This window comes from Chaetodon trifascialis, chromosome 8, assembly GCF_039877785.1.
Source record: "Chaetodon trifascialis isolate fChaTrf1 chromosome 8, fChaTrf1.hap1, whole genome shotgun sequence".
Taxonomy (NCBI): domain Eukaryota; kingdom Metazoa; phylum Chordata; class Actinopteri; order Chaetodontiformes; family Chaetodontidae; genus Chaetodon; species Chaetodon trifascialis.
The window spans coordinates 6,731,181-6,749,094 of NC_092063.1; the positions used below are offsets into that span (position 1 = coordinate 6,731,181).

At 42.2% G+C, this 17,914-nt stretch overlaps 2 protein-coding genes across 2 annotated transcripts; both read right to left on the bottom strand.

The window, feature by feature from the left end:
• Nucleotides 1–2,032: 2,032 nt before the first annotated feature.
• Nucleotides 2,033–4,509, bottom strand: LOC139334931 (acidic mammalian chitinase-like). Its single transcript, XM_070968216.1, has 9 exons — nucleotides 4,307–4,509; nucleotides 4,164–4,220; nucleotides 3,906–4,071; nucleotides 3,695–3,819; nucleotides 3,484–3,607; nucleotides 3,210–3,392; nucleotides 3,015–3,131; nucleotides 2,483–2,615; nucleotides 2,033–2,360 (listed from the first exon to the last, which is right to left on the bottom strand). The coding sequence occupies exons 1-9, from the start codon at nucleotides 4,441–4,443 to the stop codon at nucleotides 2,083–2,085; spliced, it is 1,320 nt and encodes a 439-aa protein (XP_070824317.1). The 5' UTR covers nucleotides 4,444–4,509; the 3' UTR covers nucleotides 2,033–2,082.
• Nucleotides 4,510–6,742: 2,233 nt separating this feature from the next.
• On the bottom strand, nucleotides 6,743–17,430 carry nfascb (neurofascin homolog (chicken) b). Its single transcript, XM_070968672.1, has 26 exons — nucleotides 17,340–17,430; nucleotides 17,147–17,252; nucleotides 16,863–17,053; nucleotides 16,184–16,306; nucleotides 15,841–16,059; nucleotides 14,783–14,894; nucleotides 14,451–14,638; nucleotides 14,243–14,374; nucleotides 14,006–14,149; nucleotides 13,282–13,393; nucleotides 12,993–13,156; nucleotides 12,754–12,901; nucleotides 12,508–12,632; nucleotides 12,321–12,422; nucleotides 12,033–12,230; nucleotides 11,827–11,897; nucleotides 11,526–11,748; nucleotides 11,076–11,191; nucleotides 10,541–10,751; nucleotides 10,299–10,421; nucleotides 9,773–9,946; nucleotides 9,526–9,657; nucleotides 9,371–9,440; nucleotides 8,311–8,322; nucleotides 8,025–8,060; nucleotides 6,743–7,908 (listed from the first exon to the last, which is right to left on the bottom strand). The coding sequence occupies exons 1-26, from the start codon at nucleotides 17,413–17,415 to the stop codon at nucleotides 7,677–7,679; spliced, it is 3,540 nt and encodes a 1,179-aa protein (XP_070824773.1). The 5' UTR covers nucleotides 17,416–17,430; the 3' UTR covers nucleotides 6,743–7,676.
• Between the last annotated feature and the right edge of the window lie 484 nt (nucleotides 17,431–17,914).

Genomic DNA, 17,914 nt, shown 5'->3' on the forward strand with positions numbered 1-17,914 from the left:
TACTCACACGTTTGTTCTCTCTATAGATTTGCAGAAAGATCAAGGAGTGGCTTTTGGTAAACCATTGTTGTGTTTGACACATATCACTGCAGACTGTTGGTATTACATTGTGGCTCTGTTGGCATACACCATTTAGAAAAAGATTAAGAAACTTCCTGCTGCAATGGGCAACACTTGAACATAACAATGCAATATCTTCAGTTCCTCGCACTGTTGCCTGTATCACTCCGCTGAGTCCATCCCGCCAAACCCACAAGTTTGCACCTTTCACTTTCTCCAGTGCAGGCACAGTGCTAAAACAAAGCGTGGAGATGCATCTGGCTATGAGAGACGAGGCTTTCACCAACTGAAGGGATGTGCACGCACATCTGCATCTATAGAACAGCCAATAGGAAACCCTCTCTCTGCAGCGACCTCTCAGGCCACTTGAATTACAAAAATTGAAAAGTCATTTTGGAATTAATGAGGAATTTCTGCCCATTGATACCAAATAATAACTGCCTGCCACATATGCTGCTTATAAATGGCACTCCACTTATGTTTCTCTGACAGCTACCACTTCCCACTGGCAGAGTGCCATTTACTGCTTGTAATGTCAGTCAATATCATTCCTCCTCCTTCATTAATATTCTTCCCTAGTGTTCTAGAAAGTTTCATACATATATAGTATACATATAGTTAAAAAGTATTGGAAAACCGATTGGCTATAAATGATATTAGTCAGTTTAAATTAAACTTGTTTTCTGAAATTGACCTCTTAAGCAAGTAAAAGCCAGAAGTTGACACAGCATTTTCCCCGACACATCCTTTAAAAACTGAAATAACTGAAATTCATTCACAAACAAACGTACACCTCGCTAAAACTAAACTAAATCCCACCTTCGCCATGGCTTTTGTTGAAACAGTCTGCCTAATTTTTTATCATTGAGAGTAGACTAAATATTAGTTTTTATCTGCAAGCACATAAGCGACAAACAGCAGCATTTCAGTAACTGCAGCTGTCTTGGGATCTGCTGTATGAGGCACTGTGATGTCCTGTGACCCAGTCATCCATCACATTAATGAACTCTAGGTACCTGGAGGTAGGTAAGAAATGAAAGTGCGATTAAATTCACCAACACATGAGGGCAGCTAATCACTGGAATGTGAATAACTGGAAATCTGAACATTTTAACAAAGACGTGCACTGAAGAAGAAATATCGCATACGGTACTGAATTGAATATCTTTCAGTAGTTTTCGTGTCTCATTTTTTGTGCGAAAAGTCCAACCGCCAACTACCAGAAAGGTTTTGAGATTCAGATTCCTTTGTGAGAATAGATTAAGCAATGTTTATTTAATACTTCCAAAATAAAAGTCAATTTCCAGAAAAAAGTTAAAGCACTGACGTATCTTTTAGCGGATTAAAGGATTTGTAACTTTCCCTCTGGACCCCACAGTCATTCCTTTCAGTGAGTACCAGCTCATTGGCATCATTAATGCCAGAAAAGGCGTAGATCAGATGGGTGCACAGGGTTGGATCAGCATCTGAAAGCGTGAACTTCTGGACCCCTGCTCTATACTGGGACCAGTTAGTGTGCTAACACCAGTCTGGAGGAAGAGGCTGAAACAGATTGGAGTGCAAAACTAATTATGTAGGGACTTAATTTAGATGCTGTTAAGACTTTTTAATGCCAAATATAAACTCGACCGAGCTGGTGATCAAACAGACTCCAGTGTCAGGTTAAAACAGAGCTTTTGGAAACATCAGTTTGATCAGAAAAGTGCTTTACCTGCAGTCAGAATTAGCTTGTTCATGTTTATACTGTCTGGATGAGCAACAACAAACATCAATTTGTGTGCTGTCATCAAAAGTCAAAAGTGTAAGAACTAAAAATGCAATGCCGCTGAGCAGATAATTACAGCCTTGTAGATATGACCACAAATGTTTAATTGTAGATAGGAATGAGGAGGCAGAAGAATTACATTCACATTGTTCCGAGAACACAAAACACCATCATGAAAGTGTAAATAAGCAAGATTTTTGCTCACTCTTGGACTACAATTATCAGACTTTGTCAAATGTAAAATGATGTGCAAGCTTTTAGGGCCAGTCACAGCAGCTGCAGCTATCTCGAAAGACCAAACCAGTTGCGCAGTTTTGGATCCAGGTCATGCCGTTGGCACAACTGTAAAAGGAACCTGGGGCATCAGGCTTTGCATAAATCCCACCAATCTTTGCTGCACAGAAGTTGTCGTCTGGGATTTTGGATGAAGTAGTGGTTGTAGGTCTGGGACGAGCAGTGGTGTCAGGCTGATCTTTGTTTGTAGACGGAGTCATTGGAATTTGGGTGGTTTCTGCAGTGGGAATGGGAGGAAGCTCTGCAGAAATAATGGCATTTTATTATCAGTAGTGTGTCCAATCAGTGAACAAAAGTCAAGGGATTAATGCTCTACAGATTCTAAGACAACATTGTAACTAAAGATATATAATTTGTACTGACCTGAAGCTAAAAGTGAGCGGAGATGGCTGATGAGGGGGTAGTTTCCCTGTCCACAGAACTGTCCGTTAAAGTCATCCAGATCCAGAGCCCAGATGAAAGCTCCTCCAAATCGGTTGTCCTTCAGATACTGGACCTGAAAAAATAGTGAGATCAACAGATCAACAACTTACGGACTATAAATGAAGTTTTCTTACTAGGTTTGGTAACAAAGAACATGCCCTGAACTCTGGATTTCTCCTTTCATCCCTCACCCTGCATCCCTTACCCTCATCCCTCCAATCCTTACTCCTCATTCCCTCATTCCCTTTATCCCTCACCACTCCCTCCCCTTATCTCTTCCCACATAAATCCTTCCCTACATCTCTACTTCCCGTCAACCCTCGACCTGCGTCCTAATATATCCTCCTTTATCCTCCATCACACATCTGTATCTTATTGGCGTGGTCTTTGTGAATATTGTGTTTAACTTGACTGAAACATGTGGAATCTTTCAAAAGAATTTAACAATATTTTGACAGAAACACATGGCTACCTTGGTCTCAAAACTATCTCTGTTGTCATATCCAACCCACTCCTTGTCTTTGACAGCATACGGAACTTTCTGGTCCTCAATCATGTGGACAGTGGCTCCTTGAAGAAAGGTGCAAACCTGAAAGTAAAAAAGAAAAGAAAAGTGTATCAAAGCTCTCTTTGAGAGTTGAATTCAATGAATCATTGTCAGTTGCACCTCATAATAGGACCAGAAGCCGGCCTCCCTGGTGAAGGTACCAGCAGCAGCACCACCACTGGCAGGAGCTCCAACCTGACTGGATTGAGTGGACAGACGAAACGTTCTTCCGTACGTAGCAAAGCCCATATTCAGTTTTTCTACAGGTGTTCCCTTGTCTCGCCAATACCTCATGGCAAAGTCCTGATGTGAAACAAAAGGCAGGTGGATGGAAATGCACTCACTGACAAAGAAACACAATGAGAGAGTTGACATTATGAATCCCTGTACTCACAGTATTTAAGTAAACATGGTCCCCGGTGTCTTGGGATCCCTTGTACAAGGGGCTATGATGTCCTGTCACACTCTCCCAGGTGCCATGAAAGTCATACGTCATCACATTAATGAAGTCCAGGTACCTGATGAGATGCAGGTAAGATCAGGTTCACCAGAACATGATGACAGCTAATCACGGGGAGAATGTGGGGAGTCATATTTTGGTGTACTTTGCCATCTCAGCGATTTCATAACCAGCATCAATGGTTCCTTTCCCAGCAGCCACAGCAGCAGAGATCATTAATCTGGGCCGGCCTGTTGCTGTTCCCTCAGCTGCATAGGCCTCCAGGAGTTCCTGTCGACCACGGGATCAAAGAAAAGTCACTTCATGGGTCGCATTAAACCTCAGGTTAACACTGGATCAGTACTTCCGTATCTGACCTTGCATAACACCGTGAATTTCTGCTTGTCCTCCAGAGGACTTCCTCTTGCAGCGGGGTATTCCCAGTCCAGATCCAGCCCATCAAAACCATGTTTTCTCAGTAGTTTGATAGAAGACTGGATAAATGTATTTCTGTTGGCTTGTGTTGACACCATTGTAGTGAATCTGGATAGCATTTGGGGAAAGAAAGCTGCTTTCAAGAGGACAAAAGTACAATACATTGATTTTTATTGATTCTTTAATCATAAATATCTCACTTTTGGGTTCCAAAGCTCCAGCCTCCGACTGCCAACAATGTTTTTAGATTTGGATTCCTGTGGGAGTGTAAAAATTAAGTTTCCAGCTATGATTGTTTTTCATATTATTTTATGGAAATCATGGTGGAAAGTTCTGGACTGACCTCTGTTTGAGTCCATTGAAAGATCTATAGAGTTCCTCATCGTTCCATTCTATGGTTACCAGCTCGTTTGCCTCATTGATACCAGAAAAGGCATAGATCAGATGGGTACACAGGTTTGGATCAATATTTTGAGGCATAAACTTCCCATTGCCAGGTCGGTATTGGGACCAGTTAGTGAAATAACACACCAGTCTGGAGGATGAAACTAAACATGGAAGAGCAAAATTTTTTTCATTCATCTTTGAGGAATCATCAAGGACCGGATATTTAACAATTTAGACTTTGTTCATAATAAACTCACCCAAACTGCCAAGGGAAAGACAGAGACCTTCAAAGTTACACATTTAGTTAGGAAATTTGAGGTAAAAACACATTTTGAGAAAACAATTTCATGCTTTTCGTTGCGCCTTACCTGCAGTTAGAATTAGCTTGTTCATGGTGGTTGTACTCAGTTGAGCATTTGTCAGTAACAGAGCAGAGAATTTCTTTGCTTTGCTTTGCTTTACTTTGCTTTGCTTTGCTGATGTAAAAAATAAACAAACCAATGATAATCATTAACCAAGAACAAATTATCTTACCCAAAGGTTAGGACACTAAACCATTGCTTCACCCAAGTGAGTCAAATAACAGAAGCTGGTGCAACATGTTTGACTGGCCATAGAAAACTTAACGGATTCTGTTGTTTTAGGAAGTCTTTTTGGACATGTGCAGAAAACAGTTTCCATAGACTGTATGGTAGCAAACAATCTGAGTGACATTTTGTAATCTGTACAATCCATTGCCTAAAACTCATTCTGTCAATGTTTCTCAATATTTTCTCTGTCTGACATTTACATGAATCCAGCGTGGCACCGATTAGCATCTGTTCTACAGTTTCTTCAAAAGCTGCCAGTCAGTGCTATCCCAGCTTTCCTAAAACATCCCAAACTTTGTCTTGTGATGTTGAAGTTTGCCTTTTATATTTTACTATGTTCCCAGAGAGGTTTAGTTGTCGCTTAGGGGGACAGAGATTGTATTCGGGCAGCCATGGCCCCCTTAGACACCCCCTTGGTGGCACCCTTGCCAGAATATAAAAGACAAACAATCCGGACACAGAACTGATTTCATTTAATGAAGCAGTATTTTGAACTAGAAGAAACCTTTAGCATGCATTGTCAAATAAGCATCATAATATAAAAACATAATGAACAGTGTTATGCTAAGTTTGGCTTTGCTTTTTGTGTAAGAATTGGACTACATTTTCTTTCTTTGAGATCTGTGTGATACTGTGCACCTGGTTTGGATTTGCAGCACTCTGGGTGACATCTAGAATTTAATTGATATCCCATGTATTCACAACATATCACGGAGATCAGATCGTATTTGCCGGACAGTTAACACAAAGTGGCTGAGCGATGAATACTTAAATTCCACACATGCAAAAAATTTGTCATGACCCAATCAAGAAGAGAAAAAGATGTCAGACCTGAGGTGAGATCTGGTTAGTGCCACCTTCTGCTCAATGTAAGGTATTGAAAACTGTGCCGACTGTGCAGCTTCATTGTGACGAGCTACACATAGTGCCAGTGCTGATTTAAGCAAAGGTAGTCACGTGCTGCGTTTATTTGTTTATATTATCTCCATGAAAATAAATGTGAAATCGAATATGTTATTTTGAAGCTCTGCCTCCTGCTCCATTGAGGAAAGTGCAAATCTGCAGAAATGGAGAAAAATGTTTGCAAACATCCTCAACATGATTTGTGATGAAACATCATTTATGCTGGGCTTGTATTCATTAAATCTGCATTTAACCAAGTCAGCTTTTGAAATCTGGGTTTATTTTTCTCATGAGTTTTTTTAGGGCCTCCCCTCCTTTGAATGTCTTCCTGAAGACATTCGGGGAGCCCTACTTTTACTGGCACATTCAGAAACTTCAGAACAACTCAAGTATTTCTGAGTTCATTTAAGGATTTATAGAGAATATCATGATTGCATTCAAGGTGCCAGTTTCTTAGAAGAGCAGGAGGAGGCTATGTTCCATTTTTTGTACAAAGGGACCCAAATGCTGAATTCAACAAGAAGTTGAGTAAAAAGACGATCCACACTAAGACTGGAGAGATGACTGAGAGTGAACAGGCTGGAAGAAGACTAATACTTATATACTGTGGCAGCAGGTGAGTCTTGATTGCCTGATTGTGAGCAGGTGCAGATGCAGATCTTCACGGGCAAGTTCTGCATTGTTGTGATTGATGTAAAAAGGGGGATTGATAAAGATTTTCACCCCTGAGCTGTAAGATTCTTTGATAATGTAACTATGAATGATCTTGTGTAGCAGGGAGGTAATGTTTTTTTAGGTTTTGCTTTATACTGCAAGACCTAAAACTAATTCTAAGCATTCCACTGAAAGAATAATAGGAGTCATATCAAACATACTAGAAATAAATATTTCCACTTTATTTACACCTGGGACATAACTGTGGTAACACACAGATGACGTTAGGGGTCAAATACACTGAAGCTGTTACATCAAGATTAATGATTTAAATCCATCTCCATGGTGAGTGAAATGGGGAGACAGTTAAGGCAAGTTCATAGAGAAACATGAGTAATTTCCGATTTTACAGCTGGTTTATGGCTACTTGCTGATTCCCCAAATGGTTTGCTCTCTTGGTCTCCCATCAGAGCACAGTTCACCAGCTGACCGTGCAGATCAATCATTAGTCTCTGGAGACACTTTATTATTCTTCACTTATCACCAAAAACACTCCTATACTCACACAGTACCTTCAACACCAGTGTACAGAACAAAGACAAGGCAGTCGAAGTTCAGGGATTACATCGGGGCTCCCCTGATAGAGAGTTTAAGTACCATAAGTATGGTCTGCAGCCCTTATTTCAAAAAGCCAACATGCAAAATGCAAAAAATAACACAAATCTCATTATTGCAATTAGCTGAAAGGAAAAGATGTAATAACAATAGTTTAGTTGGTCCTTGCAACTGCTTTTATCAACATGATAAACTGACCCACTTCTGTCTTGTCTGATGTGCAGCCTCTCTCCATCGACATGTACTCATGCATGCACACAAACACACAGCATTTTTATTTACAGGAAACGCAACAAGAAACACAAAAGGTAAAGCTCGCCTTTCATCAGACGAATGACCATCTCATCTCTGGTACTGCTCCATCATTTTCCCCTTTAAATGCATGAAAGTTGCTTTGCCTGCAAAGACGTGGAGGGAAGCAGCACCTCAGGCTCCAGCTGTTCCTTCCTGCAGGCACACCACAAGCACCACGAGTTCTTTAATCAAGGTGGACGGTACGAGCACAGTAAAGTCACAGGACAAAGACTTGAGCTGCAGTCAGGGAGGCAGTGTGAATTTTGAGCTTCATGCCAGGGAGTAGATGGTATTCATTGGAGAGTGGAGCTCCAGACTTCCACCAAAGTCCAACTCTCGGACATCTCTCCTGGTTCCGGTGTACTGGCCGATGAAGGAGCCGTCCTCGTTGAACGGTATCTCTCCTCCTTCGCCATAGTCCACCAGACTGTCGTCACTGTCTGATCGCTTCATCATTGCCTCCATAGATGGCTGGCCTCTTTGGAGCCCCCTTTCCTCCTCTCTGTAAAATAATGCAAAACATTAAGACTTGATATTAGAGGTACATGATGTCAGCACTAGATGGAGGGTAAGACCCAACCTGATGTTTCAATACACTGAAAATGTGCATGTACATACCGCCGGGGGTAAGGCAGAGTGGAGACACGTGTTATCCTAAAATATGAAGAGAGATTGTTAGAGATCAACATTTGTGTGACAGCATAGAGAATTTATCATATTTCATCGATCATCCACTCATAAAATGCTCATAAGAGTTCTAGTATTCTGCTGAATGGACTATTTAAAGCTCCAAACGTCTGTCAGTTACATACTGTATGAACAAATGAATAAGTGACAACCCCTGCAGGATTGTACAGTTTGACTGTCAACAGTGTCAATGTGTCAGTGTTTAGTCTTTTCATACCTTTCAAGAGACCTTGAGCGGTTCAGTTGGAAAAAAACAGGGTTGAGGTTTGGGGGGAATAAAGGTTTAGATAGAAAAGGTAAACAGAAAAAAAGAAAATAATGTAAGTATGATCAAAGAGTTATCATAAATAAGGCAATAAACAGTGTAACTGCATTTGATTTGTACCTGTGCAGCGTCATGCTAAAATGTAATCAAAATTAAAGGCACCCTGTGGAGTTTTTGACTGCTAGCAGCACCATGGAACAATGTTTTCATGAGTGGGCCCACGTTTTGTTTGTATTTGTTTGTATTTGTAAACGGCCCCTCAGAGCTAATCGACTTGGTCCCGCCTACATTAGTTAATTATTTACTGGCTGTGTTTGAGACCTTTTTGATGAGAATTGATCATTGTTAGGTGACAAAAATATATCTCCAATGACTACCTGACTACTTTTTGGGAGTGGTTAATGACTGATAAAATGCAGTTGTTGTTAATTAATGCTATAGTGGCCTGATAGACATTCCTGCCTCTGGCTTCCTGGTCCTCCACTGATTGACTGTTTGTGGCACTAATGTGCAAGAAAAAGGCAGTGAAGCAGACTGGTAGCCAGCAAACATGGCTTTAACAATGCATATTCAGAAAAATCGACTTTGCAGATATTTTATTGAAGTAGGAAAATGGTCTCAGCATGTTTGTCAGTCAGTGCGTTTTAGTGAGACGCTGAGTGTAAACACGAGATTCGTTTGTTTACAAGAGAACTCCACAGGGCAGCTTTAATTCATCAAATGGGGTGCTAATGCACAGCTACAGAGCAAATGGATGTAAATAAAAGGCCACTGTTACAGTTGTCAACAATGATAATGCTGTACGGCGTTACGGGAAACATAACGATCGAGTATTATTACCACGCCATAATTTAAATACTAGTACACCATGGAAACCTAAAACAGGATTTTGTAAAATGGTTTGATAGATAAGGGAGAACAAACTAATGAATTGATGATAAGATGTGCTAAAATCCATATTTTCTCTGATGGTAGCAGTGAAGTTTTCAGTGACTGTGTTTTTCTTGCTTACCTGTAGTCAAATGATCCCTCCTGATCTTTGTCATCCACCGGCTCCAATGAAATGTCTTTTTTGTCCCGTACTGAAATGAAAACAAGCTGCACTGTTAAAGGAGATACAGTGAGGTGTTAATGGACATCCCTGAATGTGAGGAATCACCACTGTACCAGGATATTTCCCCCCACGGCTCCTCTTGATGAAGCAGACGATGAGGAGGATGAGCACGATGAGGGCCACGGCACACATGATCCCGATGAACCAGCCCTGAGTGGAGATGTCCACCTGGTCCTGAGCATAAACTGAGACACGAACACACACACGTGAGTACATACATCATCGAAGTCAGCATCCACTCAGCATTTCAAAGTGTTTATTTCATATAACCACCAAAAGCATTGATGAGTGGTGAATTACTTTCAGTGGTGTAGTGGGGTGACTCCTCCGTATGCCATTCCCCTATCCCGATCGCAGTTCGTGCTGCCACGGAGAATCTGTATCGAGTGTAGCGGTCGAATCGCCGCACTGAGAAACTTGTTACATTTGGAGGGAACTCCTCAACTCGCAGCTCTTCTCCTCTGGTGGCATTCACTGTGGAGATGGTGGAAATTTCAGTGCGTTAGGATGACTCTTGATGCTGGTGGAGTGCACACAACCGAGCTGTTAAGTAGCATACCTGCTCAGAGAGCGCCCACACAAGTGTTCATTACCCTCTCGAGAACATACTTCAGTGGTATTTTGATTTTTGAGTGCATATTTAAGTGCGCTATTATGTGCTACTGGGATGTAGACTTGAGTGTCATGTGGAAACCTTTACCAGCTTCATTGAAATAAACCATTTCCCTTTTCAGTCATGTTCGTTATGCTTTGAGAGTGTAGGCAAGTGAAGACAGAAAAACCTGTAGAAGCACTTGAGAGTGTTTCAGGTGTTGGGTAAGTGTACCTGTCTGGTACTTGAGGGAATATCCGGTAATGATACCGTTGGGTTCTGTTGGCAGGTCCCAGTCGACATAAATACTGTCCAGATGTCTCTGTTGGATCCTGAAGGATCTGGGAGCAGATGGTACTGCAGACAAAACACACACAAGCCTTGGAAATAAACATTAACTCTGGATTTGCATGTGCTTGGTAGAGGACACAGATATTCTCTTGTTCCTCGGATGGTAAATTAGAGACTTTTCTTACCTCCTTCAGGTGTTGAGAAGTGTATATTATTGCTGGGCGGTCCTTCATATCGATTGTTTGTCACCACTATATACATCTTGTAGTTGCTATAAGGGATGAGCCCAGTGACGACCCCAGAGGGCTCCGGATCATCGTTTAGAAATGCTTGAGACTTCATCGCTCTGTTGACCCTCAGCCACCTCAGCTGGCTGCTGTCCCTCCAGTAGTAAACCTGAGAGATGAAAAGCAACAAGCCCAGCATTTGTGATTCTGCTGCCAGTGCTGGATTGTTAGTTTTGGTAACAGTTTTTCAAGGAAAGGTTGAATTCCCACACACTGTCTGTTGAGTTCCAGTCAGAAACAGGATGTGCTGCTGTTGTCTTTGAGCATGAAGCATGATTTTTGGTCTTAATTATAAAGAAGCAAAATGAATTCAAAGCTCAAAGTGCTCTCAGAGTGTGGGAATTCAACCTCTTCCTTCACATTGGATGGCACTTAATTTATACACGGTGTAATGAAAGTCCATTATCTAACCTTGAATTCACAATAGACACACCTTGTATTCTTTCAGCTGTCCCATGATAGTGTTGCGTACCACTGGGTCCCAGTGCACAGTCACCTGAGTGCTCTCGATGTCGGACACTCTCAGGTTCAGGGGTGCAGTTACGGGACCTGGGGAAAACAGATTGTGTTTGCTATCAGTGAACACAAACAGAGGTGACAAGGACAGCTTGGCCCCAAGAAGAAAACTCTTAAACAAGAGGAAGTTCAGAGCATTGAGTGGAAACATGAAAATACCCCCCTCAGGGTAACAGAGCTACTTCTTATTACAAGGGGAATGACAGAGAGATGGCTAACAAATTAAAACTCTGCCTAAATTACAGTTGAAACAAATAATCAGATGCCTCCATACAGGTCAGAAGGGGTCAATGATCTCATGTAGTTCTTGAAGTGGAAAAATGCACTATACCTTGTATCATATATTGCAGTGGATTGTGATACTTACGGTCTTCCCCAGAATAACCAATGACAACTGGAGACTCTGGACCCAACCCAAAGTCATTGACAGCCTGGACTTTGATCTCATAAGGAGTGAAGGTATCGGCATCGTAGATGTAGTATTTCAGCCATTTAGTGGTTGCGTTCTTCCACTCCTCTCGGGAATCTCTCCTTCTCCACCACACCAGATACTTCAGGTGGGGCCCGTTCCACTCTCTGTAGGTCAGAGGCTGAAAGCATGGTTTGAGTTCACTGTGGTCGAAATTAAACAGCCAAGATAAACATTAAAGTATAATTTTTGCTCTTACCTCCCAGCTGATCTCCATGTTATTCCTCCATGTTCCCACACCCTTTACGTTCTTTGGAATGACATCTGGGGCTGTGCAGGAAAATCAATGTAATGGTAAGACTGTTAGACCTCATCATCTTCATTGTTTTTTGTAAATATATGCTTATTCAGAATCTGATGCAGCAACACGTTTCAAACAAGTTGGGTCAGGAGCATCAAACCCACGTGCACCGCTGCTCTGGAAGCGCGTCGATGGACGACTGGGGCGACTCATTCCGATTTCATTGATAGCGATAACCCGGAACTCGTAGTAGGTGAACGGTGAAAGATGCAGGACGACAGAGTTGAGGTTCCCGGGGTACGTTGACAGGTTTTTCCACTTCCCGGGCAACCAGTCATCGTCATCATACTGCACTAAGTATTCTGGGACAGAGCAATAAACATCAAGAATTCCCTAAGAACAACTATACTTACAAAGTGTTTCAGAGTTGATTTAGTTTGAGTGGCTCTTGCCTGTAATAGGGTTGTGGTTACTGTCTCCGGGAACCCAGCTGAGCCGTACGCTACGCTCATACGGATCTGACAGCTCCAAGTTGGTGGGAGGATCTGGACGGTCTATACACAAAAATACATGGACAGTTAAAAGGCCTAATGTGCTGTATGGTATGATGAAATGTCACTTATTTGAAACGTGTCATACCCATCACCATTAGGCGTGCTGAGGCAGACTTCTGGTCCAGTTCACTCTTGATGACACAGGTGTAATTGCCCTCATCGTCTGTGTTTACATTAGTGATGACCAGATTTGATTCATCCAGAGAGATTCTGAGCACACAAACGAGTAAAACTGGTGAGATCAAGATGCGTGTTGATTCTTGCTAAAACTTTCATTTAATCCTAAAAAATAGCGTATATCTTTATAGAATTCATTCATAAAAAGAAGCACCTCCAGCCAAGAGTGAGCAGCTTTTTGCCTTTCATCCAGGTGGTTGTGACAGGAGTCGTGGGATCTGCTTTCACGCCGCACTCGAAGCGCACGTCGGTCCCACGGATGACTTTCATACTCTGTGGTCTGGTGACAATTAATGTGGGCTCTGACAAGAATGGATGATAAAACATGATGGATCAAAAAGTATTTGTGTAAAACGTTATGGACAACTCAAAGATTTCCAACATGGCCCTCACCTTTGACCTCTACTCGGACTTGGCTCTCGTCCCTTCCTGCGACGTTGCTGACTATGCACATGTAAGTCCCCTGGTCCTCGATCCGTATGCGTTTTATCTCCAGAGTCCCGTTATTGTGGGTCTTAAAGCGATTTCCTTCAAGATTCCCCTGTCCATATTTGGACCTGTGTGAGCAGACCCATCAACACACACAAACGCACGCACGCACGCACGCACGCACGCACGCACACAGGTGAGTTGATGTCTGAACTCACTTATTACATTAAAGCATCAAACAGCATGTTCTCACCATCGTAACTCAGGCACTGGAGACCCAAAGAAGCGGCAGTCTAAGAAGGTATGGCTTCCCTCCGTCACCTTCATGAGTTCATTCCTGGGCCCGAGGATACGTGGAGTTGCATCTAGAGAAACATTTATTAATTTCATTATGAAATAATTAATTTATTTTGTTGGTGTATCCTCTTTGCCCTAACCTGCGTCTCCTATTTGTTTCATGTAGTTACTGATTTCTTACGGTTCCCAAATGCCTCTCACAGGCCTCTCTGATTAGGTGGGTAGAAAAAGAACAATTGCAATGTTGGAGCAAACCAAAAGGTTGCTATTTACTCAAATTCTGATTATCTTTTGGCATCATTATATTCTGAAGCTGGTATTTCTTCCATGATGGATTCCTCCCTGCGTTATTGTCCAGTGTACGATCTGTTCGTGCTCTGCAAATATGCTCCCTGAAACACTAAAATTACTGATTAGTCGCCCATTTGTTAATGTCAGACACGCTGTTTATATATTCTAAATAGATCTGTGTTATGATAGGATGGGCTGGGTCAAATAATAATAAAAGTGATAATGAAAATGTATCAAGAGTTTAGATGAAAACATGAAGAATGCGTAAAGTAAGTCTTTTCGGGGTGACCCCTCAGCAAACCATTCAGAATCTTCCATAACTCGTGGCTGGACTGCTAAAAACCTTGTTTTACAGTGTAAATGTCGTGGGAGACAGAGTAGTAACTTACGCAGGACATTGACAAAAGCGTTGGCCAGTAAGTACCCAAACTGATTGGACGCGTTGCACTGGTAGACACCATTGTTTGCAGCACTGACACTGCGTAAAGTCAGCGTGTCTCCTGACACCTGTCTGTTGGGCTGCGGTGTAGCAGCTGGACGAAAAAAAAACACAAAAGAGGACAAATAGAGCAGCGGTTGATATTATTTAGATTCATAGCTAGTAGGTCTGACTTTAAAAAACGTACTTTCAATTGGTTCCCCGTTGATGAACCAGCTGATTGTGGGACGAGGAGCCCCATCAGCACGACACACCATGCGCCCAGTTTCCTCAGGGGCCAAAACCAAATTAGTGGGCTTCTCCAACCAGAACGGCGCCGCTGTCAAATACAAGTATGTTAGTTGCTTCAACATTACTGTGCATTTAGACATCATGTTTCTTAGAGCATGTCTCACCTTTGACCCTGACGGTTATTGTGTGCTCAATGTACCCTATCTTATTGGTGGCAGCGCAGACGTATTCACCGGCATCATCAAAAGACGCCTTTGGGATTATAATCATCTTGTTGTAGTTCTTAACTTTCATGGGTGACCTCACCACCAGGTCCTCGCCGTCCTTGGTCCACGTGATATGAGGAGTTGGCCTTGATGATGATAAACAAGGCTTTACACAGGACGACTCTCGTGAAATCAAAGGCAAAATCATACAGAACAGCAAATATGCGGACACCTTTTGTGGTCTTCTGGAACAGCAGCGCTGAATATACTACGCAAGAGCTCATACTCACACTCCAGCAGCGATGCACTCCAGGAGCAGCTCCTCCCCTTGCAGGACCAGGATGGAGCTGGATGAGCCCGTGGGAGACAGCCAGGTGGGGGCAGCCTCAGCCACTGTACGAGCTGCAGAGGAAACAAACAGCAGCCATGCGTGATTCAAGCATCCGCAAAGCACGTCTGACCACGAGAAACACAACACAACAGGGCACATTCACTCAGAAGATCAGAGAGGAGAGCTGAGGCAGAGCACACGCACCACAATTAGTATGACAAGACTGCAAAAAGTGATATTTAAGTAAGATGAATGTCTTCAGGCAACGTTGTGCCTGTTTTTTGTCTGTTACTGTAACTTCTGAGATTTTCTCACCAATTCCAGGAAGTTCATACTTGAAACAAGAATTTTCCAGAATTTTACAGCTGATCATCACTGACAAGTACAAAACTGCTTTGTCAAAGTCAGACTTTCTTTGTATCCACACAAATGTTCTTGTTTTCAGTCTTGCATCTTTTTACTTGTTTTAGAAATCTGAACCTGTTCTGTTGACAGGTAATTTTGCTTATTTTAACTAAAACTTCCCGCATTTCATTGCCCCTTTTCTTTGTTTCTGAGAGCTTAATTCTTGCAGTGACATGATTCTTTCTAATGAAACTAAATGGTCCAGTTTGTTGTATTAGTCATCACAAAGCCTCAGGGGAGTTGATGGAAAAAAGAAATTAGAGATGATTATTATCAGGTCAGAAAAAGACAGGTTTATACAGATTGACAGATTTCTGATTATATACTGTGTAAACTGTCCATATTGTGATACGTGTAATACAGCTGTTGCCTGTGTGATATCACAATATGTATCCAAGGCTATATTTACATATTTGTTGATAATATTATATATTATTAATCTGAACTTCCAGGAACTAGTAGCCAAAGATGTGAAATAAATGTAGTGGAATTAGTTACACTTGTAATTGTACTTTCCACCAAGTAACAAATGTCAACACCTGACAGTGTCTAGATGTGAACATGTGCCAAAAAGATCAGATAAACACAAAAACCTCCGTTTTGTTCACTCACTTGTGAGCACTTTAACGACCACGGGCATCTTCTGCTGGATGACGTTCTTGTAGGGGAAGCGGGCATTGCAGCAGTAATCAGCAGCAGAGTCATTATACAGGACGTTAGAGAAGTACAGATCTCCATTGACTCCCATGGATACCCTGCGGTCCTGCCGCACAGGCTGCATGGTGGGGAAGGCAGTCTGAATGGGCCAGTTGAAAGGTCTCGCATACGAGCCTGAAATGAAACATGGTGTTAATGAAACAGCTCACGGGAAGTATATCTAAACAGCTGGGATTCTCGCTTGCTTTTCTTGGTCAGCAGATCATTAAAATACCTCAATGTTCAGGAAGACACTTACAGCTGGTCATCCAATAGGTGTCAGGTCTGGGTGGGCCAGGTGGAGGGTCGCAGGACAGGACCAGAGGCAAGCCGGCACTGATCACCACGGGCTCCAGGACCTCCCTGGGCCACACAGGAGCTCCTGCACAAACACAGAGGTGTGCATGTTGCCACTGAGCAGTCAGGTATGGTGTTTAATAATATATAAAGCACAAGAATAACATCTGAACAGCAACTCAGTGGTTGATGTTGAGCCCAATGCTAATTACTGATTTGGCTGAAATGTTCCAAATATTATTCAAAGGACAAGTCTGGAGATATTTCCCTTTTTGCCAGCAAACTGCAACAAACAGCAACTGTGATCAACACGAGCACTGTAGTTTATTTTGAGTTAATCTCGACTAAACCGTCCTGCTGCTGTCTTATCAATGCTTGCATCCGATCTGGCTGAAAACAGTCCCCAGCCAGCTGAGCTTAGTTTAGCTTATCTTATCTTAGCTTAGCATATCTTAATTTATTCATCGTCAGTAGGAACAAATAGGCTTGGGGCTGAGAGACTAACACACTCTGGTCTTTTCATGGGATCTATTAATAATACCAAAAATACAGAATATACCACACTGAGGTCACTGTCCATCTCAGTGTTACATCACTGGTGCATCTAAACAAACAGATGATTCTCCCAGTCCTGATCTTACTGTACAGTCGTAGTCTGATCTTGTTGGAGTATGCAGATCCATACTCATTGGAGGCAATGCACTGATACTCCGCCTCATACTGTTCTGGATTGTTCCAGGCATAGATGTCCAGCGTCCCTGAGCGCCTGCGCATCGATGCTTGAGGGTCACGTGCGACGTTGTAATACTTCCCATTACGCCTCCACGAGAAACTTCATGAATGAGCAAAAGAAGACAGAAAAGGCAATGAGGTGCTTTGCAAATGATAACATCGTTTTTCCTTAAACAGTTCAGTGGGGTCTTACATGGGGTGAGGGTTTCCTTTGGCTTCACATTCTATGATCATGGTGTCTTTGGGGTCAACAATATGCTCCTTCATCGACTGCTTTATGATGGTTGGGGGCTGCCTGACTGCAGGCAGAGAAATACATCAGCTTAGTATGGAAGAAACTCATGAGATAAGACAAATTACAACATGCATGCAAGTCAGTGACACACCTTCCAGAGGGATGTCCAAAGCCCGAACACTCTGCCATAAAAGTAGCAGCAGCACTGGCTCGACCAGTGTTCCCATCCTTACAGTGCATGGAACCAGCAACGCTTTTCTTCACCAGTTCTCCTGTTCTCAGATTGAATGAAGCACAATAAGAGGCATCTGCTGAACAATGCACATTCATGTCCAGCAGTTAGAAACCAGAACAAACGACTGTAGATGAAACCTGCAGATTATACTCTCACAGTAGTGAAAAGTACTTGGATCCTTTAAAGGTAGTAATACAACAAAGTAAAAACTGTGGCCTTTGTAAGTAAGAGTCATTCATTTAAAATCCTGCTTAAAACTACTGCCAAAAGTACTCACATAGTATTATCAGCAGACTATACTTAATTTAAAAGTTAAAGTCCTCATTCTGCAGAAAAGTGGCATCTGTGAGTGTTTTATTACGTATTGAATTTGAGATTATTGGCATTGATGCATCAATATCTAAGCAGCTTTTTACTGTTGTGGTTGGTGGAGATAGTTTAGAGAGATAGTTTAAACTACTTTATATGCAGTTTGGAAGTTTAAGAGTCAG